General features: G+C 44.9%; 1 protein-coding gene across 10 annotated transcripts in view; it reads right to left on the bottom strand.

Moving 5' to 3' along the window:
• The window catches only part of LOC105010317 (protein tyrosine phosphatase receptor type M), a 254,489-nt gene that overhangs the window by 5,818 nt on the left and 221,991 nt on the right, over positions 1 to 26,680 (bottom strand). For 5 of the 10 annotated variants that reach the window (XM_029119022.2, XM_029119024.2, XM_029119026.2 and 2 more), the window contains 8 exons: positions 25,067 to 25,164; positions 15,222 to 15,341; positions 14,107 to 14,261; positions 12,847 to 12,982; positions 11,365 to 11,514; positions 10,148 to 10,321; positions 9,800 to 9,931; positions 1,146 to 1,271 (listed from right to left, as the gene is read on the bottom strand). In XM_029119022.2, coding sequence (XP_028974855.2) covers positions 1,146 to 1,271; positions 9,800 to 9,931; positions 10,148 to 10,321; positions 11,365 to 11,514; positions 12,847 to 12,982; positions 14,107 to 14,261; positions 15,222 to 15,341; positions 25,067 to 25,164 — 1,091 coding nt within the window. The remainder of the gene's footprint in view (positions 1 to 1,145; positions 1,272 to 9,799; positions 9,932 to 10,147; positions 10,322 to 11,364; positions 11,515 to 12,846; positions 12,983 to 14,106; positions 14,262 to 15,221; positions 15,342 to 25,066; positions 25,165 to 26,680) is intronic. The other 5 variants (XM_029119023.2, XM_029119025.2, XM_029119027.2 and 2 more) reach the window with 1 other exon arrangement.

Genomic DNA, 26,680 nt, shown 5'->3' with positions numbered 1-26,680 from the left:
ATTTAATACTAAAAAAGAAAATATCTGATTTACATGATATTCAGACCCTTTGCCATGACACTGCAAACTGAGCTCAGAAGCTTCCTGTGTCCTTCCATCATCACTGAGATGTCCTTTGGCAAAACCAATTCATTGGACATGATAGAGGAAGGCACACACCTGTCTATATAAGATCCCACACTTCACAGATTCAAAAACCAAGCCATCAAGTCACAGTAGACCTCTGAGATGGAATTCTGTCGAGGCAGAGATCTGGGGAAGGTTATATTGGTAAAAGCACTGAACGTTTCCAAGAGAGCATTGGGCTCCATCATTGTGAAATGGAAGAAGTTTGAAACCAATGTGACACTTCCTAGAGCTGGCCGTCTGGCCGAACTAAGTCCCCAGGCAACCAGGGCCTTGGTCAGAGAGGTCACCAAGAACCCAATGTCAGAGTTTCTTTGTGGGATTGTAAACCTGAACCAAAGCATGCAGGACCTCAGACTGAGGTGAAGATTCATCTGTCAGCACGACAACGACATGAAGCTCACAGTCAAGACAACGCTGAAGTGGCTTCAGGAAAAGTCTTCAAAGATCCTTGAGGGGCCCAGCCAAAGCCTGGACTTGAACCTGACTGAACATCTGTGGGGAGACCTGATGGTCACAGTTCACCAACGGTCTCCATCCAATGTGACAGAGCTTAAGATGATTCAAGGTAGAATGGGAGAAATTGCCTGAAACCAGGTGTAAGGCTGGTAGGGGCATACCCAAGACACAGCTGTCAGAGGGGCTTCTACAAAGTATTGAAAAAAGTGTCTGAATACTCATGTACCTGAAATACTTCACTTGTTTATTTCTTATAAATTGGTACAAATTGCAAAAAATATCTGAATGCAATCAAATATATAATAATTTAATAACATTAATTAACATCAACTACATTATGTAAATGTAATAGACAGGCAGGCATAGATAGATGAAAACACTGCCAGTTTATTTACACTGAGGGCAGGAATCACACCACAGAAACTAGACGGATTACTTCAAAATGACTTTCTCCTGATGATGCTGATCACTGTAAATGTCACAGATATTGTCATGAATCACCTTAAAGGTGTGTGTATCTCTGTGTGTGTGTGTGTGTGTGTGTGTGTGAGTGTTTATACCCGTGCAGCATTGTAGATCCTGAATATCCTACTGATGATGTCTTCCTCCAGGTCAGCTGAGACAAATTCCACCTGAATGGGCCCGTGGCGATGGACTCCATTCTCAGGCCAGTACTGGGGACATAGCTGACATAACATAGACAAGGACAGAAGTTATGATGCAGCAGGAATCAAAATGGTTGAGCTCTAACCTTCAGATTATAACCTTGATGAACAGGAGCATTAATTTGTACAACTCAGATGAATAGCTTGCTCATGTTAATGAAGAAACATAAAAAGGTGTCTCCAATAAGGCACAAGCCCCAAACAGCACTGTGACCATCATTTAAAACCATCTGGAATCGAATGAAACACCCAACTAACAACCCAAGTAAGACAAGGTTTTTAGTGATTGCAGCTTTGTGCAGCCTTCTATTGAACAGAAACTTTGGTCTGCTAATATCATTCATTCTCCCCTGTCACCTTTCTTTATTCCTTTCATTCTTTCTTTCACTCTTTCATGTCCCAGGTTTCCATCTTTTCAAAAATCCATATTTTTTTTTTCCCCAAACCCCAAGGAAAAACAGAGGTGCTCTTTGTAAAGGAATACATGATCAAAAGATGTTCAGGAGGACAGAGCAGAATGGATGCATTCAGAATGTGGATTATCGACTCTTTGCTTTTGGCAGTTTAGTTTGGAACACTTGGAGATGTGACTCAGCTCTGGTAGTTTAGTTTGGAACACTTGGAGATGTGACTCTGCTCTGGCAGTTTAGTTTCGAACACTTGGAGATGTGACTCTGCTGTGGCAGTTTAGTTTGGAACACTTGGAGATGTGATTCTGCTCTGGCAGTTTAGTTTGGAACACTTGGAGATGTGATTTTGCTCTGGCACTTTAGTTTGGAACACTTGGAGATGTGACTCTGCTCTGGCAGTTTAGTTTCGAACACTTGGAGATGTGACTCTGCTGTGGCAGTTTAGTTTGGAACACTTGGAGATGTGATTCTGCTCTGGCAGTTTAGTTTGGAACACTTGGAGATGTGATTTTGCTCTGGCAGTTTAGTTTGGAACACTTGGAGATGTGACTCTGCCTTGGCAGTTTAGTTTTGAAAACTCAGAGATATGACTCTGCCTTGGCAGTTTAGTTTTCAACACTTGAAGCTGCAAATCCATAAGAAAAGGAAAGAATGCACCTGCAATCACACGTGCAAGACACCCACACACACACACACACACACACACACACCTTTCGCCCTAGAGAGGCAGACGTGGTAAAACCAATAAACATTCACCAGCCTGTATACCGCTGCATAACAATGCAACACACACACACATCCAAAGAAACAAAGAGATTGCAGAAGTGCAGGTGGAACAGAAGAACACATACTTCTCCTGTCTCCTCAGAGAGCCAATCAGAACTTGAGAAATTCAACAGATGCAAAACAAAGATGCTGATGGAGAAAAAGTAACTTAGCCTCTAATCTCTAACTCCCTTCCTCCCACAACTCGCCCCTCCCCCTTGCTCGTCTTTTTCTCCCTCTCTCTCATTTTTTCTTTCTTTCTATTTAACTTTTCTCCATGTCTCTCTTTCTTTACCTCCCCAACCCAGCTCTCCTGACCTTCTCCCCATCCCTTGCTACACCTGTGCTGCGGTGCAGTCAGACTGCCTCTCTGTCGAAAGCTACAGTGAGAATATTGAATGAAAGGGCCGGACAACCCGAGTGTGTGTCAGGCAGTCAGCTAGTCAGTCCATCACCCAGGGACACTGTGTGGAGAGAGGGGAGACGTCAGTGAGAGAATCCCAGCCGCGGGCTTTGATCCCTGGGTGTGATGACAGCATATGGGGCCTAGAGGGCTGGAGCTCCTGGAGAGATACTCCATAGATCTGTCTATCTCATTTAAATCTGTCTGTCTGTCTATCTATCTCACAAACTATCAAACTCTCTTTATCTATCTATAATGCATTTATGTAAGTATACATACACAGTATCTCACAAAAGTGATTACAAACCTCACATTTTTGTAAATATTTGATTATTTCTATTCATGTGACAACACTGAAGAAATGACACTTTGTTACAATGTGAAGTAGTAAGTGTACAACTTGTATGACAGTGTAAAGTTGCTGTCCCCTCAAAATAACATAAAACACAGCCAATAATGTCTAAACCACTGGCAACAAAAGGGGAAAATGTCCCCCTAAGTGAAAATGTCAAAATTGGGCCCAAAGTGTCAATATTTTGTGTGGCCACTAATATTTTCCAGCACTGCCTTAACCCTCTTGGGCATGGAGTTCACCAGAGCTTCACATGTTGCCACTGGAGTCCTCTTCCACTCCTCCATGACGACATCACGGAGCTGGTGGATGTTAGAGACCTTGCGCTCCTCCACCTTCCGTTTGAGGATGTCCCACAGATGCTCAATAGGTTTTAGGTCTGGAGACATGCTTGGCCAGTCCATCACCTTTACCTTCAGCTTCTTTTGCAAGGCAGTGGTTGTCTTGGAGGTGTGTTTGGGGTCGTTATCATGTTGGAATACTGCCCTGTGGCCCAGTCTCTGAAGGGAGGGGATCATGCTCTGCTTCAGTATGTCACAGTACATGTTGGCATTCATGGTTCCCTCAATGAACTGTAGCTCCCCATTGCCGGCAGCACTCACGCAGCCCCAGACCATGACACCCCCTCCACCATGCTTGACTGTAGGCAAGACACACTTGACACCATTGGAATCAAATACATTTATCTTGGTCTCATCAGACCACAGGACATGGTTCCAGTAATCCATGTTTGTGGGCTTTCTTGTGCATTGTCTTTGGAAGAAGCTTCCTTCTGGGACGACAGCCATGCAGACCAACTTGATGCAGTGTGCGGCGTATGGTCTGAGGACTGACAGGCTGACCCCCCACCCCTTCAACCTCTGCAGCAATGTTGGCAGCACTCATACATCTATTTCCCAAAGACAACCTCTGGATATGACGCTGAGTAGGTGCACTCAACTTCTTTGGTCGACCATGGCAAGGCCTGTTCTGAGTGGAACCTGTCCTGTTAAACCGCGGTATGGTCTTGGCCACCGTGCTGCAGCTCAGTTTCAGAGTCTTGGAAATCTTCTTATAGCCTCGGCCATCTTTATGTAGAGCAACAATTATTTTTTTCAGATCCTCAGAGTTCTTTGCCATGAGGTTCCATGTCGAACTTCCATTGACCATTATGAGGGACCAAATTTAACACACCTGCTCCCCATTCACACCTGAGACCTTGTAACACTTACGAGTCACATGACACCGGGGAGGGAAAATGGCTAATTTGGGCCAATTTGGACATTTTCACTTAGGGGTGTACTCACTTTTGTTGCCAGCGGTTTAGACATTAATGGCTGTGTGTTGAGTTATTTTGAGGGGACAGCAAATTTACACTGTTATACAAGCTTTACACTCACTACTTTACATTGTAGCAAAGTGTCATTTTTAGCCTTGAATGGGTGGGAAACACCCATTCAAGGCTAAGTATGTCCAAACTTGACTGGAACTGCATAAATAAATATATATAAATATGTATAAATAAATAAATATATATATATATATATATATATATATATATATATAGGTGCTGGTAATAAAGTTAGAATATCATCAAAAAGTTGATTTATTTCAGTAATTCCATTCAAAAAGTGAAACTTGTATATTATATTAATTCATTCCACACAGACTGATATATTTCAAATGTTTATTTCTTTTAATTGTGATGATTATAACTGACAACTAATGAAAATCTCAAATTCAGTATCTCCGAAAATTAGAATATTACTTAAGACCAATACAAAAAAAATATTTTTAGAAATGTTGGCCAACTGAAAAGTATGAACATGAAAAGTATGAGCATGTACGGCAATCAATACTTAGTTGGGGCTCCTTTTGCCTGAAGTACTGCAGCAATGCGGCGTGGCATGGAGTCGATAAGTCTGTGGCACTGCTCAGGTGTTATGAGAGCCCAGGTTGCTCTGATAGTGGCCTTCAGCTCTTCTGCATTGTTGGGTCTGGCGTATCGCATCTTCCTCTTCACAATACCCCATAGATTTTCTATAGGGTTAAGGTCAGGAGTGTTTGCTGGCCAATTAAGAACAGGGATACCATGGTCCTTAAACCAGGTACTGGTAGCTTTGGCACTGTGTGCAGGTGCCAAGTCCTGTTGGAAAATGAAATTTGCATCTCCATAAAGTTGGTCAGCATTAGGAAGCATGAAGTGCTCTAAAACTTCCTGGTAGACGACTGCCTTGACCTTGGACCTCAGAAAACACAGTGGACCAACACCAGCAGATGACATGGCACCCCAAACCATCACTGACTGGAAATTTTACACTGGACCTCAAGCAACGTGGATTCTGTGCCTCTCCTCTCTTCCTCCAGACTCTGGGACCTTGATTTCCAAAGGAAATGCAAAATTTACTTTCATCAGAGTAACCCAGCAGCAGTCCAGTCCTTTTTGTCTTTACCCCAGGCGAGACGCTTCTGACGCTGTCTTGTTCAAGAGTGGCTTGACACAAGGAATGCGACAGCTGAAACCCATGTCTTGCATACGTCTGTGCGTGGTGGTTCTTGAAGCACTGATTCCAGCTGCAGTCCACTCTTTGTGAATCTCCCCCACATTTTTGAATGGGTTTTGTTTCACAATCCTTTTCAGGGTGCGGTTATCCCTATTGCTTGTATACTTTTTTCTACCACATCTTTTCCTTCCCTTCGCCTCTCTATTAATGTGCTTGGACACAGACCTCTGTGAACAGCCAGCCTCTTTAGCTATGACCTTTTGTGTCTTGCCCTCCTTGTGCAAGGTGTCAATGGTCGTCTTTTGGACAGCTGTCAAGTCAGCAGTCTTCCCAATGATGTGTTGCCTACAGAACTAGACTGAGAGACCATTTAAAGGCCATTGCAGGTGTTTTGAGTTAATTAGATTAGAGTGTGGCACCAGGTGTCTTCAATATTGAACCTTTTCACAATATTCTAATTTTCTGAGATACTGAATTTGGGGCTTTCATTAGTTGTCAGTTATAAAATCAAAATTAAAAGAAATAAACACTTGAAATGTATCAGTCTGTGTGGAATGAATGTATACATTATACAAATTTCACTTTTAGAATGGAATTACTGAAATAAATAAACTTTTTGATGATATTCTAATTTTATGAGCAGCACCTATATATATATACACACAGTACAGTTAAATAATGAAAATGGGCTTAAAGTGCAGTCTCTCAGCTTTAATTTGAGGGTAATTGGAGGAAGTGTTTAGGAGTTACAGCTGTTTAAGAGTTAGCCCCTCTTTTTCAAGGGACCAAAAGTAATTGGATAATTGACTCAAAAGCTGTTTCATGGACAGGTGTGGGCTATTCCTTCGTTATTTCTTCGTTAAGTAAACAGGTAAAAGGTCTGGAGTTGTTTCCAGGTGTGGCATTTGCAAAGCTGTTGCTGTGAATCCACAACATGCAGTCAAAGGAACTCTCAATGCAAGCGAAACCGGCCATTCTTAGGCTGCAAACAAAAATAGCAGGAACAGATAGCAGGAACATTAGAAGTGGCCAAATCCACAGTTTGGTACTTCCGGAGAAAAGAATAACACACTGGTGAGCTTTGCAACACAAAAAGGCCTGGACGTCCACAGAAGACAACAGTGGTGGATGATTGTAGGATCCTTTCAGTAAAGAAAAACCCCTTCACAACATCCAGTCAAGTGAAGAACACTCTCCAGGAGGTAGGCATATCCCTATCCATGTCTACCATAAAGAGAAGATTTCAAAGCAAATACAGAGGGTTCACCACAATCTTAAAAAGCCAGCCCAGTTATGGAACATCATTATTTGGACAGACTGTACCAGAATGATGGGAAGAAAAAAGAATGAAGAAGGCTTGGAACGGCTCTTGATCTGAAGCATACCACATCATCTGTAAAACACGGTGGAGGCAGTGTGATGGCATGGACATGCATGGCTTCCAATGGCACTGGGTCACTAGTGTTTATTGATGATGTGACAGAAGACAGAAGCAGCCGGATGAATTCTGAAGTGTATAGGGATATATTGTCTGCTCAGATTCAACCAAATTCAGTGGAGTTGATTGGACACCGCTTCACTTTACAGATGGACAATGACCCAAAACATCCTGCGAAAGCAACACAGGAGGCAAAGAAGTGTAATATTCTGCAATGGCCGAGTTAAACAACTGACCTCAAGTAATTACATTTGAGCCCCTGAAATAAGGGAACTGTGTATGAAAATGGTTGCAATGCCTAAACGTTTCCTACAATATTTTAGTTCAACCCCTTGAATTAAAGCCTGGCAGAGGCCAGGAGATGGATGGTGTAGAGGCCAGGAGAAGGAGGTTGTAGAGACCAGGAGCAGGAGGGTGTAGAGGTCAGGAAAAGGATAGTGTAGAGGCCGCAGAAATTACGACCGCCAGCGCCCATTCCTCCAAAACCCCCACAGGGAGGACACTTCAGGGCCAATCCCTGAGGCGCCTCCCAGAGCCCCAGCTGCCTCTGAAAAGAGGTCCTGCTCCCCGACCGAACCACTAGAGACCCAAAGGGACAATTTACATGCCCTGTTAAGAAGGTGGGACTGGCCCTATGAGAGGCCAAGAGCCCCAGCCACGCCCGACATCTTTCCCCATTACGATATATGGAAAATGAATACCTATTGGTTCGGCTTTAAGCAGAAGACACATTTCCATGTCATAATATGGCCTCATGAAGTATCTCATCTTATCTCCTTGAATCTCCCAAAACACACAATCTCCCTCTCTCTCTCAATCTCCCCTAGCTATCTGTCTTTGTTACTGTCATGTTCATTGTCATTCTACAGCTGTATCTGACGCCAGATATCTTCCTCCATTAACCATAGTAAATGTCTGCGTGTGTGTTGCAAGTTACCAATCTTTGTGTGCGTGTACCTGGAAGTTGTCAGTGTGTTTGCTTTCATTTTGTGTGACATTGTGAGTCCTTGTGTGTTTCAGTGCTATTACAGACACACATTATTATTCAGGGAGTCTCATTCAAGCTAGACAAACAAGCTAAAAATACTAAACAAAAGCTACAGTCCGAGTTTAACAAAAGCAGGACCCTTATTCCAACGATTTCAATGAGAACATATTTTCATTTACAGCAATGACCTGGAAGCAGTTTGGGTTTTCCGCCTGGCTCAGGGATAGAACTACAGATGTTCACCTTGTCAGCTTGGTGATTCACTCTAGTGACCGTTAGGTTACGGGTCAGATGCTCTAAACTAGGCAACTCTAAGCAACCGGGCACAGTGTTGACCTCACTGTTCAGGTGATGTACAAGATGTACCAACTAAACAAGCCTGGAGCCCTGGTCACTGAGGTGAGACAGGTGGTCTATCTGCTGGTCAATGAGGTGAGAAAAGGGAATGGAAGGTCTCTGTCTATATCCATAGATTTTCATTTTGAGTGTTTGAATCCTTTAACTGCAATGTAACAGAGTGTTTGAATCCTTTACCTGTAATGTAACAGAGTGTTTGAATCCTTTAGCTGTAATGTAACAGAGTGTTTGAATACTTTAGCTGTAATGTAACAGAGTGTTTGAATCCTTTAGCTGTAATGTAACAGAGTGTTTGAATCCTTTAGCTGTAATGTAACAGAGTGTTTGAATCCTTTAGCTGTAATGTAACATAGTGTTTGAATCCTTTAGCTGTAATGTAACAGAGTGTTTGAATCCTTTAGCTGTAATGTAACAGTGTTTGAATCCTTTAGCTGTAATGTAACATAGTGTTTGAATCCTTTAGCTGTAATGTAACAGAGTGTTTGAATCCTTTAACTGTAATGTAACAGAGTGTTTGAATCCTTTAACTGTAATGTAACAGAGTGTTTGAATCCTTTAGCTGTAATGTAACATAGTGTTTGAATCCTTTAGCTGTAATGTAACAGAGTGTTTGAATCCTTTAGCTGTAATGTAACAGAGTGTTTGAATCCTTTAGCTGTAATGTAACAGAGTGTTTGAATCCTTTAGCTGTAATGTAACATAGTGTTTGAATCCTTTAGCTGTAATGTAACAGAGTGTTTGAATCCTTTAGCTGTAATGTAACATAGTGTTTGAATCCTTTAGCTGTAATGTAACAGAGTGTTTGAATCCTTTAACTGTAATGTAACAGAGTGTTTGAATCCTTTAACTGTAATGTAACATAGTGTTTGAATCCTTTAGCTGTAATGTAACATAGTGTTTGAATCCTTTAGCTGTAATGTAACAGAGTGTTTGAATCCTTTAGCTGTAATGTAACATAGTGTTTGCATCCTTTAGCTGTAATGTAACAGAGTGTTTGAATCCTTTAGCTGTAATGTAACAGAGTGTTTTAATCCTTTAGCTGTAATGTAACAGAGTGTTTGAATCCTTTAGCTGTAATGTAACAGAGTGTTTGAATCCTTTAGCTGTAATGTAACAGAGTGTTTGAATCCTTTAGCTGTAATGTAACATAGTGTTTGAATCCTTTAGCTGTAATGTAACATAGTGTTTGCATCCTTTAGCTGTAATGTAACAGAGTGTTTGAATCCTTTAGCTGTAATGTAACAGAGTGTTTGAATCCTTTAGCTGTAATGTAACAGAGTGTTTGAATCCTTTAGCTGTAATGTAACAGAGTGTTTGAATCCTTTAGCTGTAATGTAATATGTGGACTCAAACCTGTGCTGGATCCACATCATTCAGCATCACTATGGATGTACAGTGGTAGTCCAACACCAGCCGCCAGAAATCCTTCACCGTGTTGGGCAAAGGATGCTGGGTAACGATGAACGCCGACGGCTGCTTGTAACTCTACACCACAAAGAGAGGGAGGAAGGGCGACCGAGGAAGACATGGGAAGGAGGAGGGAAAAAGAGACAGAGGAAGAAAGAGATAGAACATTTTTATTTCAACCTATTTCCATGAGATTCCTTCCGGGTAGTGAGAACACCCAGATCCCCAGACGTTATAGACCTGTCAACATGTGAACAGCGTGCGTGTCTGGGGGCATGGAGGAGTGAGACCTACATCCATGAGTGCGGCGTTGATGTAGTTGGAGCTCTCCCCGTCGATGGTGATGAGGAAGGGCAGACAGCGGTCGGGCGGCAGGACGTCCATGCAGCGGTTCTTCTCGTGGTTCCTGGGGAGCAGGGCGATGCTGCAGTCCTCCACACGCAACGTAGGGGTCACCATGTTCAGAGTCTGGAGGGAGGGACAGAGGGAGAAGAGGAGGAAAAGAGGGAGTGAGATGCAGAGGCCTCAGGACCAGATCGACCAATCAGAATTAACCAAATGACGTCCCAAGACAAAGCACAGACTCCTGGGAGGCAGGAACAGGAGCTGCACATCATGGAACTTACAGCATCACCCTGGTTACTGATCAAACATTTGACTATTTATTCATCCTTTAATTCGCCAGAGGTCACACTGAGATTTACATCTCTTATCGAGTGAGCCCTGGCAAAGAAAGAGGCATAAACACATCAATATAACATAAAACAGCAATGAGAGGAAAAATAAAGTGCACAGGAGAGTTCAAAAGAACAGGTTTAAAAACAACATGCAACGCGTTCAGCTGGCTTACGAACGAAACAGTGTTTCAGGTCCTTCTCCAGTGAGTTCCAAGATAGAGGCAAAGCTAAAAGGACCAGACTAGGACTGGTTTGGGAACATCATCTAAAACATCATTTAGAGATATTAAACAATAACGTCCACGACCCTGTGATAAAATGCTTTAATATATTGGCAGCTGCCCCAACAGATGAAAATATGCCAGCGTGTCTGTCAGCTTAAAGCTAAGGAGGTTAATCTTGTTAACTGATATGAGGTACAGAAAATGTCTAAGAAATCTTATGTTTGTTACGAATTTAAGAGCAGAGTAACAGTGTGTCTACTGACCCTGGGGCCTAAAACACTGCCTTCCCCTGAGAAGGTGGGAGACAGGAACACCTCTCTCCCTGCAAAGACTTTGCCAACACCACTACTTCAGAATACATCAGGAACCGAGGCATTTGAATGTCCTGACAAATGATCAGACACACAGGGTGTAATGTCCCCACATCTCAGACCAATAATCTCACAGAAAACTTCTGTTCTCTGGAAATAAAGATGTCATCAATACTCACTTATGCTTGCCAATGGGTTTTGGTAAATGTGTCTAACAAACTAGCACATATTGTATTAATTTAACTGGAGAGGAAATGTGACCATCAGGCCCCAGCCAATTATCTGGAAGAACGGCTTACCCTGAACTCCTCTTTGATCTGGGAGGAGTTGGTCTGGGGGTCCAATCGGTTCATTTCATAGTAGACAGAGCGAAGCTGATTGGCTGGGATTGTGGTGTCACCACAAAGACATGCTTCCAAGATGGCATCATGGATGAAAACATACTGCTCCTGTGAAAATAAAGATCAAGGTTTTATTTCTAAGATGATATAAAGTGACAGCAGTAAATCGTCAGTGGATTTTGATGCAGGGATCCCATCCGTGGTTGAGGGTCCAATATGTTCTCTTTTAACACAATAACAAAGTGCATCATCCAGCGTGCCTATCATCCAGGGAGGTACCAAGAAGCCAGTCATCCAATCAGACAGCCACTCATCCAGAGAGAGCCAGTCATACAATTAGACATTTAGTCACCCTGAGACAGCTGACAGACAGGGCCTAAGGCTTGATGGAAACCAGTTGCGAAGTGACATTTTGAGATGACTGTTTCGCTGTCACTTCGGAACAGCCTCCTGTCACGCTGAGGTCACTGATTTACAAACATGTGATGATGTCATGGTTTTACTGGTGTTTAGAACCTCTTTAGTGACCTGGACTGCTCTGTCCTAACCTCTGACCTTGAACGTTTCATTGGGATAAAACCAACATGAAGACTACACATCCGGGATGACACTCAGATGAGTGTTTTAACTTCTAGCCAGACATTTTATAGCAAATGAGTGTCAAACGACAGACACAGGCCAAGGTTCTGAAAGGTATAATTTTGCCTCAAATTTGCGATCTCTGGGTTAGGAACAGTAACAAAGTAGCAACAAAGGGGTCAACACACACACCCCCACAAAAACACACACGCCACCCGCACACACACACACACACACACACGGTGAAGGTCAGTGAACTTGAGGAGTGGGAGTCAATCAGTTCCAACATTTGTTCTCCAGTAGCTGAAGTCCCCATCGTCACGTCTTCGCCTATGAAACATTTGCCCATTAAATCCAATGACGCCTGTGATTTAAAAGGAATTAGGGTGAAATGATGCATTCAGCCACTCTATGGGAGATTCCAGATGGCCCAGTTCACAAAGCACAGGGTGCTTCAGTAGAGGCTAACGCAACGTAGCACAATGCTGGGCTGGCACAATGCTAGGCTGGCACAATATTGGCAGCACACACACACACACACACAAGGTCCTCTGGCGTGTAGCTGGAAGCAGTCCTGATCTGTGTCTGTATTCTGAGATGAACCTGCTTATTTACATGCCAGTAAAATGTTTTATCATTCTGGTATTGTCTAAGTTGCCAGCCGACCAGGAAGCTAGTTCAGCCCAGTGGCTGTGGACACAGACTATGTATGTGTGTATGTGCGTTCTCATGTTCAGCCAGTCAGGCAATGCTGAGTGTTCGGGTTTGTGAGTCTGTGTGTGTGTGTGTGTGTGATTGTGTGAGTGTGTGCGTCCGTGTGAGTGTGTGTGTGTGTGAGTGTGTCCTACAGCAGTGTAGTACCTCTGTCTGCACCATGTTGACCCTCCTGGAGCGCAGCTCTCTGACACAGTTGTAGATGTCCACCACACCCTCTCTTTCAGCCATGTCCAGCATGATGTCAATCACCATGAAACAGCCTGTCCGACCGGCACCCGCACTGAGAGGGAGACCAGGGAGGAAGGGAGTGAGGGGCGTAGGGAGGGGGAGAGGGAAGGAGAGGGGCTATCAGAACTCAAATCTAAACGTAATCAGTGCATATTCTCTCCAGGAATGCGTTTGAGAGGGAGCGGATGTGTTAGAGAGGGAGCAGATGTGTTAGAGAGGGAGCGGATGTGTTGGAGAGGGAGCGGATGTGTTAGAGAGGGAGCGGATGTGTCGGAGAGGGAGCGGATGTGTCGGAGAGGGAGCGGATGTGTCGGAGAGGGAGCGGATGTTTTGGAGAGGGAGCGGATGTGTCGGAGAGGGAGCGGATGTGTTAGAGAGGGAGCGGATGTGTTGGAGAGGGAGCGGATGTGTTAGAGAGGGAGTGGATGTGTCGAAGAGGGAGCGGATGTGTTAGAGAGGGAGCGGATGTGTTAGAGAGGGAGCGGATGTGTCGGAGAGGGAGCGAATGTGTCAGAGAGGGAGCAGATGTTTTGGAGAGGGAGCGGATGTGTTAGAGAGGGAGCGGATGTGTCGGAGAGGGAGCGGATGTGTTGGAGAGGGAGCGGATGTGTCGGAGAGGGAGCGGATGTGTCGGAGAGGGAGCGGATGTATTAGAGAGGGAGCGGATGTGTCGGAGAGGGAGCGGATGTGTCGGAGAGGGAGCGGATGTGTCAGAGAGGGAGCGGATGTGTCGGAGATGGAGGGGATGTGTTAGAGAGGGAGCGGATGTGTTGGAGAGGGAGCGGATGTGTTGGAGAGGGAGCGGATGTGTTAGAGAGGGAGCGGATGTGTCGGAGAGGGAGCGGATGTGTTAGAGAGGGAGCGGATGTGTTAGAGAGGGAGCGGATGTGTTGGAGAGGGAGCGGATGTGTTAGAGAGGGAGCGGATGTGTTAGAGAGGGAGCGGATGTGTTAGAGAGGGAGCGGATGTGTTAGAGAGGGAGCGGATGTGTTAGAGAGGGAGCGGATGTGTTGGAGAGGGAGCGGATGTGTTGGAGAGGGAGTGGATGTGTTGGAGAGGGAGGGGATGTGTTAGAGAGGGAGCGGATGTGTTAGAGAGGGAGCGGATGTGTTGGAGAGGGAGCGGAGGTGTTGGAGAGGGAGCGGAGGTGTTGGAGAGGGAGCGGATGTGTGCTACCTGCAGTGGATGACCATGGGTCCAGCGTTGGTCAGGGTCTTGGTCTTGACACGGCGTATGAAGCCCAGGAGCCCGGTGGCGTGGTACGGCACGCCGTGGTCTGGCCAACCCGTGAAATGAAACTGGCGGATCTCCCGGATTTCATGGGCACCTCTCTGAACCATGCAAGAAGACAGCTAATTACCCATGAGAATACCAAATACACCACCGTCCTTCAACTGACCAGCTTTAATCTACTGACCATGTCTAACCCTTATTCCTACAGACCATTTCTAACCCTTATTCCTACTGACCATGTCTGACCCTTATTCCTACTGACCATGTCTAACCCTTATTCCTACTGACCATTTCTAACCCTTATTCCTACTGACCATGTCTAACCCTTATTCCTACTGACCATTTCTAACCCTTATTCCTACTGACCATTTCTAACCCTTATTCCTACTGACCATGTCTAACCCTTATTCCTACTGACCATGTCTAACCCTTATTCCTACTGACCATGTCTGACCATGTCTAACCCTTATTCCTTCTGACCATGTCTAACCCTTATTCTTACTGACCATGTCTGACCATGTCTAACCCTTATTCCTACTGACCATGTCTAACCCTTATTCCTACTGACCATGTCTAACCCTTATTCCTACTGACCATGTGAACTCCTATTTCATCCTGCAGTCTTTTCATGCTGACGACGCATTACCTCAACTTCATACTCCACTGTTTTTAATCTACTAGCAACACATTACCTCCACTCCAAAATCTACATTCCATAATCCATCACTTATTCTTTCATCCACATTATACCGGTGAACTCATGTCTGTTCAACTTGGGCTGTCCGTGCTATGAGGCCTGACTGTTAACTTGATCAGGGCTCCACAGAGGAGAGAGACTGTTTGTTCCCTGTGTTTTTTCCCACTCACGTGGCCCATCTCGTTGGCCGGGGGAGACCGGAGTATGCTCCAGTCACCGTGCAACACTTCACGCTTCATTCAGAGCACAGACGAGGTGTCTCTTGGGGTGAAAAGCAGGTCTGGCTGTTCTTCCTGAATGTGTGTGTTATGTATTTGTGTGTGTGTGCTGTGAGTAAGCAAGCGGTAGTAGAAAGTCTCACCTTCTCAACAGCGAAAGTCCGGATAACGTATTCTGACAGCAGCTGGGTCTCCATCAACGTCACCTTGATGTCTCTGTAGATCTCTGTGTCATCTGGCCAGTACTTACAGCACTTCACCTGCTTGACAGAAACACAACGCCAAGTTAACACACATTTACCTTGTCTAGGGACCAAAAACACCCCTGAACCCAAAAACCTTTACCACTAACCCTACCTCTTAAATCGAACCACTAACCATAATAATTCAACCTAACCCTAAACCTTGATTCCTAGACTCAACTAGTGTCCAAAATCTACCTTTTGTGTCACCTGCCAAAGGGGACTGGTAGAAAAAAATCCACCAGCCAAGAATATTTTTTACAGGCCAAAATAATAAATTGCCTTTTTGTGTCACAGAACAACTCATCACCACAGCCTGAGCATCATACTGAATCCAGCCTCTTGAAACTTTATCTCCAAACCTCAATTTCTCACATAACTTCCTTTTTTTATGTGATCCATCCTCCTTTTCGTCGTTGGGTTTTCGTTTCAAAGGTTGGCTCACCAAAAGAGTATTTTTGGTGAGCCGGTTCTTCTGACTCCTTTCACCTGAAAGTCAGTGTCACTGGCTCACTACTTAACAATAAATTTTCCCAAACTAAAAACTTACTTCAATAGTATAAAGCAGTTCCCACTCCTCCACCTCCCTTTACCCTATCACCAGACGATCCCACTCCTCCACCTCCCTTTACCCTATCACCAGACGATCCCACTCCTCCACCTCCCTTTACCCTATCACCAGACGATCCCACTCCTCCACCTCCCTTTACCCTATCACCAGACGATCCCACTCCTCCACCTCCCTTTACCCTATCAGCAGACGATCCCACTCCTCCACCTCCCTTTACCCTATCACCAGACGATCCCACTCCTCCACCTCCCTTTACCATATCAGCAGACGATCCCACTCCTCCACCTCCCTTTACCCTATCAGCAGACGATCCCACTCCTCCATCTCCCTTTACCCTATCAGCAGACGATCCCACTCCCCCACCTCCCTTTACCCTATCAGCAGACCATCCCACTCCTCCACCTCCCTTTACCCTATCAGCAGACGATCCCACTCCTCCACCTCCCTTTACCCTATCAGCAGACGATTCCACTCCTCCACCTCCCTTTACCATATCACCAGACGATCTTGACAACCATTTTGAAAGGATGGATGACAGGATTCGCTCCTCTTTCACTGAACCTGTTCAGGCTTCTGGCCCCAGAGTCAGTGAACTACCTTATCCCTTGACCTCTTTCTCTCTCCTCTCTTCAGACGTACTGTGTCTAGAGATGTCTGGGCATTCGACAACCTGTCCTCTTGACCCCATCCCTTCCTCCCTTCTCCAGACCATCTCTATAGACCTTTGACCTTACCTTACTTCCCTCATCAACTCCTCCCTGTCCATCGGCTGTGTTCCCTTTGACTTCAAATCAGCTTGTGTCGCCCGCCCTCCCAAGAAATCAACTCTTAATCCTTCTGTCCAAAACTACAGACCAGTATCCCCTCATCCTTTTCTTTTTAAAATGCTTGAGCGTGCTGATCTTATCTGTCTTCTTATCTGTCCCAGAACAATCTTCAGGGCCATAACCAATTAGGGTTCAAGACAGGTCACTAGACTGAGACCGGACTTCTCTGTGTCACAGAGGCTCTCCGCACTGCTATAGCAAACACTCTTTCCTCTTTTCTTATCCACCTTGATCTGTCTGCTGCCTTTGACATTGTGAACCACCATATCCTCCTCTCCACCCTCTCAGAGCTGGGGGTCTCAGGTTCTGCCCACTCTTGGTTTGCATCCTACCAGGTTGCATGGTGCGGGTCTGTGTCTGCATCACATGCTCTCACTACTGGTGTACCCCAGGGATCAGTCCTTGACCCAGTCCTCTATTCCCTCTACACAAGGTCACTTGGCACTGTCATATCCGCACGTGGCCTGTCCTATCATTGCTACGCCAATGACACTCAATTATTCTTTTAATTTCCCCTTCTGATTCCCAGGTTCCAACATGCATACCTGCATGCCTGGCAGACATTTCAACCTGGATGTCAGCCCACCACCTCAAGCTTAACCTTGATAAGACGGAGCTGCTCTTCCTCCTGGGGAAGGCCTGCCCGCTCCAAGATCTGTCCATCGTGGTTGACAACTCCACGGTGTTCCCATCACAGAGAGCAAAGAATCTTGGTGTGACATTCGACAATAACTTACTATTCTCTGTAAACATCAAATCAGTGACTCACTCTTGTGGATTTATGCTTTACAACATCTGCAAAATACAACCCTACCTTACATAGGAAGCAGCTCAGGTTCTGATGCAGTCACTTGTCATCTCCTGATTGGACTATTGCAAAGCACTGTTGGCTGGGCCATCAAACCCCTGCAACTTATCCAGAACACTGCAGCCAGTCTTGTGTTCAACCTTCCCAAATTCACCCATGTCACCTATCTCCTCCGCAAACTCCAATGGCTTCTGGTAGAAGCTCTCATCCACTACAGGACTATGGTGTTTGTCTTTGGAGCAGCAACAGGACCATGGTGTTTGTCTTTGGAGCAGTAACAGGACCATGGTGTTTGTCTTTGGAGCAGTAACAGGACCATGGTGTTTGCCTTTGGAGCAGCAACAAGACCATGGTGTTTGTCTATGGAACAGCAACAGGACCATGGTGTTTGTCTTTGGAACAGCAACAGGACCATGGTGTTTGTCTATGGAACAGCAACAGGACCATGGTATTTGCCTTTGGAGCAGCAACAAGACTAAGGTGTTTGTCTTTGGAGCAGTAAAGGGAACTGTACCTCCCTACCTGCAGGCAATTCTTAAACTCTACAACCCTTGCTATACACTCCGATCTGCCACTCAACTGTCTTTTGGCCCCCCAACCCTCACGGGTGGGCAGCTCCCGCCCAGCCAAGGCAAAACTCTGTCTTGGCACCTCAGTGGTGGAACAAACTTCCCCTTGAAGCCAGGAGAGCATAGTCCCTGCCAATCCTCTCAAAATTGCTGAAAACCCTCTTTGATGAGTGTCTTAATTAACTTGTGTTAACTTGTGTATCCCCCCCACCCCCACCACCCGAAAATAAATGCACTTAACTTTAATTTCTCTGGCACTGACTTTGCCAACTAATAGCTTCGGTGAAGGAAAGTGTACTTATTATGAATGTCAGATGTTGTTTTTCCAAGACAACTTAAGAACAACACACTTATTGTAAGCTGCTCTGTATAAGAGCGTCTGCTAAATAACTCAAATGTAAATGTAAAATGTATTTTTTTTGTCCCAACAAGGACAGTGGAACTGGATACACACCTCTGTAGAGCTCCATGGTTATTATGCTCCCATCATCATGGTTATATATCCACACATCAGATAACACACCACGTAATTAAATACACACCACAGTGTATCCTCTATCTCTTCAAATGCCTACCCGAGGAGTTAACAGTTCACATTCGTCCCACTTCCTATTTCATCAGTACACAACCCTCTCTTGACAAAATGAGCTTCTGTCGTTGTTAGTTTGGCTGTCAAGGAGTAGCTGCCAATGGAAATTGTATTTATTGACAGCCAAAGTAATTCTCACATTATCTCTTCCCCATTCCCACGTTGATGGAGTGCAAATAAAAGTCTCCAAGGAAAGGAGAAATGGAGTCCTCTTTCTAGCCTGAGGTAGGGAACTATCCCCTAACAGCCATCAGATCCACCTCCCTGCATTGTCTATACAAGACTCACAGCAAACTCATATGTATCAAGTATTTAAATTCTATTGGCCTGTCATCATAAGGAGATTAGACAGAGCATTTATTCTACCACAATACGCCATTTTCTGAAAAGATAATGGGAATTCAATGATGATAATATGGAATCCACCCTCCATCCACTGTTAGGGTAGATTTCCCTGTAGAGACATAAACTAACTCAACAGGAAGTATTGCTCACACACACACACAAACACACGCACACACACACACACCGTGGTATCATTAGAGTGGTTGAATTCTACTGTTGACACAGTGATGAGGGGAAAGGGGAAATGGAAGATGAAACAAAGCGTGGAGGTATTATGTTAGAATAATCATTTTTATGAGGAAGAAATGTGATACACATACACACACGCGCATATGCTCTCTCTCTCTCTGTCTCTCTCTCTCTCTCTCTCTCTCACACACACACACACATGCACACACACAGCAAAAGGCAGCAACTCAGATTGAATTTGCTCATTCTGAAGTGTATGCAGTCATTAGAGAGCTAAAATGAGATTGGAGTATCGACTAAGACTCTAGGGTGTTCAGGGAGAGAGACAGATAGACCCAGAGAGAAAGACTATGCGACAGACAGAGAAAGACAGAGAGACAGAGAGAGAGAGAGACAGAGACAGACAGAGGGAGAGAAAGAGACAGAAAGAGAGACAGAGAGAAAGACAGAGGGACAGACAGAGAGAGCCAGAGAGACAGACAGAGGGACAGAGGGACAGAGGGACAGACAGAGCCAGAGAGACAGACCGAGGGACAGACAGAGCCAGAGAGACAGACAGACGGACATACAGACAGAGCCAGAGACAGTGAGGTAGATGAAGAGAAAGACAATCACTTCACCAGGGTTGCACTTTCAGCCCTGTGCTCTTCAACATTTACACCAATGTACTGGCCAACATGTTAGAAGAATCCTCACCTTTCAGAGGTGAAATGCTTGCTGTCACCCAAAGCACATGGCTGTAAGAGTCCTGCTAGAACACACTACTACCAGACCTGGACCTATTAGACCAGTACTACCAGACCTGGACCTACTAGACCAGTAGTACCAAACCTGGACCTATTAGACCAGTAGTACCTCTATCTCCTGCATCTCTGTGTCTCTGTCTTTGTCTCCTGCTTTCTGTGTCTCTGTCTTATCCCTTTCAGATAGGAATTCCTGGATTGTTTGGGTATTGTTTTAAAAAATAATTCAATGATGTTTACATGCCAATCATTTATACATAGAAACGTTTATGCCAATATAATTTAATACAGACATTGTGCTAGATGAGAAGCTTAATTGATGGGTTGTTGGTTAACATTGTTGGCTTGATTTTGCTTAACGCATGTTTACAGTTGGGTCTTAAATATTAACTGAACGGCCTAGACAGTTATGTCGGAACAAGGCACACTGATCGGCTTTCGCGAGTGGATTGACTTTTATGGTTATGTTAAGGGCCTAAACGTATCGTCATGGCTAATGAAGCATTGGGTTAAAAACTAATAATATAGTCTGGGCATGAATGAAGCATGTATTATTACACAGTTTTATGTTAACCTTTGTAGTTACTTATGCTTTATGAAAGAAATTAATATAACATTACTGTCCCAGAGTTATGCAAGTGCATTGCCGACAGGCCGATGATAGGATCGTAGCCTGGGCTGTCATTGGTTGGCTTACTAATAGTATAATTTATTCTGAAAATGCACTGGCTAAATAACTATGAAATAATTCTGGGCTAAAACACTGAGTACTGTAAACTCTTCAACCACAGTGTACTGTAAACTCTTCTACCACAGAGTACTGTAAACTCTTCTACCACAGAGTACTGTAAACTCTTCTACCACAGAGTACTGTAAACCCTTCTACCACCGAGTACTGTAAACCCTTCTACCACCGAGTACTGTAAACCCTTCAACCACAGTGTACTGTAAACTCTTCTACCACAGAGTACTGTAAACCCTTCTACCACAGAGTACTGTAAACCCTTCTACCACCGAGTACTGTAAACCCTTCTACCACCGAGTACTGTAAACCCTTCTACCACCGAGTACTGTAAACCCTTCTACCACCGAGTACTGTAAACCCTTCAACCACAGTGTACTGTAAACTCTTCTACCACAGAGTACTGTAAACCCTTCTACCACAGAGTACTGTAAACCCTTCTACCACAGAGTACTGTAAACCCTTCAACCACAGAGTACTGTAAACTCTTCTACCACAGAGTACTGTAAACTCTTCTGTTGGGAAACAAGCAAGAGGAAAAGCTAGTACTGCAGATAAAGAGTGTCTCCATAAAAGCTACAACATAAGAGTGAATTATCCGTTCCATCCATTAATGTCAACAAGCTGCGTTGTGAAACTGTGTGACTGGTTGAACCCAGTACGAGATCTGGGTCAGGTCATGGAGGTCAAGGTGCAGAAAATACCATCACCACATAACTGCTCCGTTCATACTAAGCAGAAGCCGACAGAACTCAGTCAAAATGACTACTGCACGTCCATTGCAGGAGAGAAATGTATTGGCTTGGTTGCAGTAGTTTCCTTTGGGTACTTTTTACATCATGGTAAGACTGCCTACTTCGGCCTGTGTATCGAAGGGATATCTGTCTCTGTCTGTCTGTGACTCTCTAGCGGACAGCAGAACCAGCAGAACCAGCGGAACCGTTACTGGATCCCTTAAAATGAGCCCTGCTGATGGGTTGGGCGACACACACACACACACACACACAAACACACACAAACACACACAAACACACACAGATGCGGTAACAGAGCAGATGGGTTGGTGTGACATGGCGTAGTGATTTCATGTCCCCACCGACACCGTGACCAACTGTGCTGCTACACCATTGGACAAGGATCATATAACAGACGGCCTATCACGGCCCTCCGAGGATAGAACCACTGCTAAACAGGTGTGGAGAGGAGAGAAGAGGAAGAGAGGAGGAATGAGGAGAACAGTGGAGAGAAAAAGAGAGGATGGGTGATGAGATGAGAGAGGAAGAGGAGAGGGGGAGGGGAGAGGAGAGGGGTGTAGAGGAGAGGGGGAGAGGACAGTGGGAGAGGGGATGAGGAGTTGGGAAGAGGAGATGGGTGTAGAGGAGAGGGGGACAGGAGAGGTGGGGGGGAATGGGAGAGGAGAGGGGGAGAGGAGAGTGGGAGAGGGGTGGAGAGGAGAGGGGGAGAGGAGAGGGGGGAGGAGAGGGGGGAGGAGATGTAGTTGAGAGTAAATGTGTAATAAGAACGCAGAGGAGCCTGGGTCATGAATCTGTGGATCATTTAAACACAGTACTACGAAGCAGAGAAACACTGTTAGAAGTCATAAAGCCAGTGGGGGGAGTCTGAAGGAAAATCCCCACGGGGAGAGTGAAACAAAGACAGTTTAAACTTTACAGAACTTTCACGGGTCCCTACAAGGAATAAAGTGTGTCCACTTTGCCTTTAAAATGAGGCAAAATGTAACAACTGGCCTCAGCAATAGGAGTTGAGATTATGTTAAGGTCAGGTTTAGGTAACACAGGATATTTAATAGGAACATCTTTTGGTGATCCAACAAGGATAGACAAATCTAAAATGTGTTTGTAAGTTTTTGAGACAATGAAGGAGACCCATAGATTCAAATTAGTCTGTGTTTCCTAGTCCAGAAAAGCCCCTCAATTCGAAGCAACCACACTCATTTCATTCTGCTGAAAAGACAGGCAGAAGACCACGCTTTTATCAGACTGTCTGTGTGCCTAGCTATCTGTCTGTCTGTCTGACTATCTATCCTTTCTGTCTGTCAGTCTAGCTATCTGTCTGTCTGTCAGTCTAGTGGTCTGTCTGGTAGGTAGCTGTCCATCTGTGTGCAAGTCAGTCAGTGAGTTGCCTCAATACCTCCACCATAATACCTCCAACTCAAAACCTCCACCATAATACCTCCACCTCAATACCTCCACCTCAATACCTCCACCTCAATACCTCCACCATAATACCTCCACCTCAATACCTCCACCATAATACCTCCACCATAATACCTCCACCTCAATACCTCCACCTCAATACCTCCACCATAATACCTCCACCTCAGTACCTCCACCATAATACCTCCACCTCAATACCTCCACCTCAATACCTCCACCTCAGTACCTCCACCTCAGTACCTCCACCTCAGTACCTCCACCATAATACCTCCACCTCAATACCTCCACCTCAATACCTCCACCATAATACCTCCACCTCAATACCTCCACCTCAATACCTCCACCATAATACCTCCACCTCAATACCTCCACCTCAATACCTCCACCATAATACCTCCACCTCAATACCTCCACCATAATACCTCCACCATAATACATTCACCTCAATACCTCCACCATAATACCTCCACCTCAATACCTCCACCTCAGTACCTCCACCATAATACCTCCACCTCAGTACCTCCACCTCAGTACCTCCACCATAATACCTCCACCTCAATACCTCCACCTCAATACCTCCACCATTATACCTCCACCATTATACCTCCACCTCAATACCTCCACCATAATACCTCCACCTCAATACCTCCACCTCAATACCACCACCATAATACCTCCACCATAATACCTCCACCATAATACCTCCACCTCAATACCTCCACCTCAATACCTCCACCATAATACCTCCACCATAATACCTCCACCTCAATACCTCCACCTCAATACCTCCACCTCAATACCACCACCATAATACCTCCACCTCAATACCTCCACCATAATACCTCCACCTCAATACCTCCACCATAATACCTCCACCATTATACCTCCACCTCAATACCTCCACCATAATACCTCCACCTCAATACCTCCACCATGATACCTCCACCTCAATACCTCCACCTCAATACCACCACCATAATACCTCCACCATAAAACCTCCACCTCAATACCTCCCCCTCAATACCTCCACCTCAATACCTCCACCATAATACCTCCACCTCAATACCTCCACCTCAATACCTCCACCATAATACCTCCACCTCAATACCTCCACCATAATACCTCCACCTCAATACCTTCACCATAATACCATCAGTTTCCTCTCACTTCACAATGATCTGAGAGAGGAAGGGGTAAAACAGAGAGACCATGTAACACAGAGCCTTTCATAGAACACTACCAAGGGGACAGGGTGTACTTCAGGACAGTCAGTAGTGTACACTACCAAGGGGACAGGGTGTACTTCAGGACAGTCAGTAGTGTACACTACCAAGGGGACAGGGTGTACTTCAGGACAGTCAGTAGTGTACACTACCAAGGGGACAGGGTGTACTTCAGGACAGTCAGTAGTGTACACTACCAAGGGGGCAGGGTGTACTTCCGGACAGTCAGTAGTGTACACTACCAAGGGGACAGGGTGTACTTCAGGACAGTCAGTAGTGTACACTACCAAGGGGACAGGGTGTACTTCAGGACAGTCAGTAGTGTACACTACCAAGGGGACAGGGTGTACTTCAGGACAGTCAGTAGTGTACACTACTAAGGGGACAGGGTGTACTTCAGGACAGTCAGTAGTGTACACTACCAAGGGGGCAGGGTGTACTTCAGGACAGTCAGTAGTGTACACTACTAAGGGGACAGGGTGTACTTCAGGACAGTCAGTAGTGTACACTACCAAGGGGACAGGGTGTACTTCAGGACAGTCAGTAGTGTACACTACCAAGGGGGCAGGGTGTACTTCAGGACAGTCAGTAGTGTATACTACCAAGGATACAGGGTGTACTTCAGGACAGTCAGTAGTGTACACTACCAAGGGGACAGGGTGTACTTCAGGACAGTCAGTAGTGTACACTACCAAGGGGACAGGGTGTACTTCAGGACAGTCAGTAGTGTACACTACCAAGGGGACAGGGTGAACTTCAGGACAGTCAGTAGTGTACACTACCAAGGGGACAGGGTGTACTTCAGGACAGTCAGTAGTGTACACTACCAAGGGGACAGGGTGAACTTCAGGACAGTCAGTAGTGTACACTACCAAGGGGACAGGGTGTACTTCAGGACAGTCAGTAGTGTACACTACCAAGGGGACAGGGTGTACTTCAGGACAGTCAGTAGTGTACACTCACCCTGCCTACTTCCACCAGGTTGGTGACCATGACAATAGCAGCCGTGTTCTCCTGCCACACCATCCTCCAGAAATCAAACACCGTCTCCTGCATCGGACCTGCCAGAGGGGAGTGGAGCGAGGCAGAGATTGAGAGGGACAGAGAAATGGAGACAAGACAAAGAGAGCAAGCAATGTGAACTACTGTCTTGAGAAAAGGACAACTAGCAGAGCAGAGGCAACATTATAAACATATAATCATCCCTTTATTCATTTTCCCTTGTTGTTCATCCTTTAACTCTTTGCACATTGTTACAACAAATGCTTACATACAGTAGGTAACAATACACATTCTGAATTATTTATTTAATCTTTATTTCCCACTTGCGTTGCATATATATAAACAAATGTTTCCCTTGCCAATAAAAGTCAGTTAAATGAACTGAAAGAGAGCGAGGAAGGAGCGAGGTCAGACACTAAGGTAAAAATGGGTTAGGATGAGGGGTCAGACAGTAAGGTAAAAATGGGTTAGAATGAGGGGTCAGACAGTAAGGTAAAAATGGGTTAGGATGAGGGGTCAGACAGTAAGGTAAAAATGGGTTAGGATGAGGGGTCAGACAGTAAGGTAAAAATGGGTTAGGATGAGGGGTCAGACAGTAAGGTAAAAATGGGTTAGGATGAGGGGTCAGACAGTAAGGTAAAAATGGGTTAGGATGAGGGGTCAGACAGTAAGGTAAAAATGGGTTAGGATGAGGGGTCAGACACTAATGTAAAAATGGGTTAGGATGACGGGTCAGACACTAAGGTAAAAATGAGTTAGGATGACGGGTCAGACACTAAGGTAAAAATGGGTTAGGATGACGGGTCAGACACTAAGGTAAAAATGAGTTAGGATGACGGGTCAGACACTACGGTAAAAATGGGTTAGGATGAGGGGTCAGACAGTAAGGTAAAAATGAGTTAGGATGACGGGTCAGACACTAAGGTAAAAATGAGTTAGGATGACGGGTCAGACACTAAGGTAAAAATGAGTTAGGATGACGGGTCAGACACTAAGGTAAAAATGGGTTAGGATGAGGGGTCAGACACTAAGGTAAAAATGAGTTAGGATGACGGGTCAGACACTAAGGTAAAAATGAGTTAGGATGACGGGTCAGACTCTAAGGTAAAAATGGGTTAGGATGAGGGGTCAGACAGTAAGGTTGCATTGGGTTAAAGGTCAGATATTTAGGTAAGATTGGAACCCAGCGTTACGGGTCAGAAACTAAGGAAACATCAGGTCATGAACCCACTAAACCAAATCCTATATGCAGTACTAGTAATGTTTAACCCTAACCCAGCCCTCTGAATTTAATAAAGCTAATCCTATATGAAGTACTAGTAATGTTTAACCCTAACCCAGCACTCTGAATTTAACAAACCTAATCCTATATGAAGTACTAGTAATGTTTAACCCTAACCCAGCACTCTGAATTTAAAAAAACAAATCCTATATGCAGTACTAGTAATGTTTAACCCTAACCCAGCCCTCTGAATTTAATAAACCTGATCCAAACGTAAGAAACTCAATTAAATAACCCTAATATTAACACTAATTAGACCATCTTCAACTAAAAAAAACATTTTAAATACATAA

The sequence above is a fragment of the Esox lucius genome, chromosome 3, assembly GCF_011004845.1.
Source record: "Esox lucius isolate fEsoLuc1 chromosome 3, fEsoLuc1.pri, whole genome shotgun sequence".
Lineage (NCBI taxonomy): Eukaryota > Metazoa > Chordata > Actinopteri > Esociformes > Esocidae > Esox > Esox lucius.
Note: the sequence above shows the minus strand (reverse complement) of the source record. Positions and strands in the feature narration are given on the sequence as shown.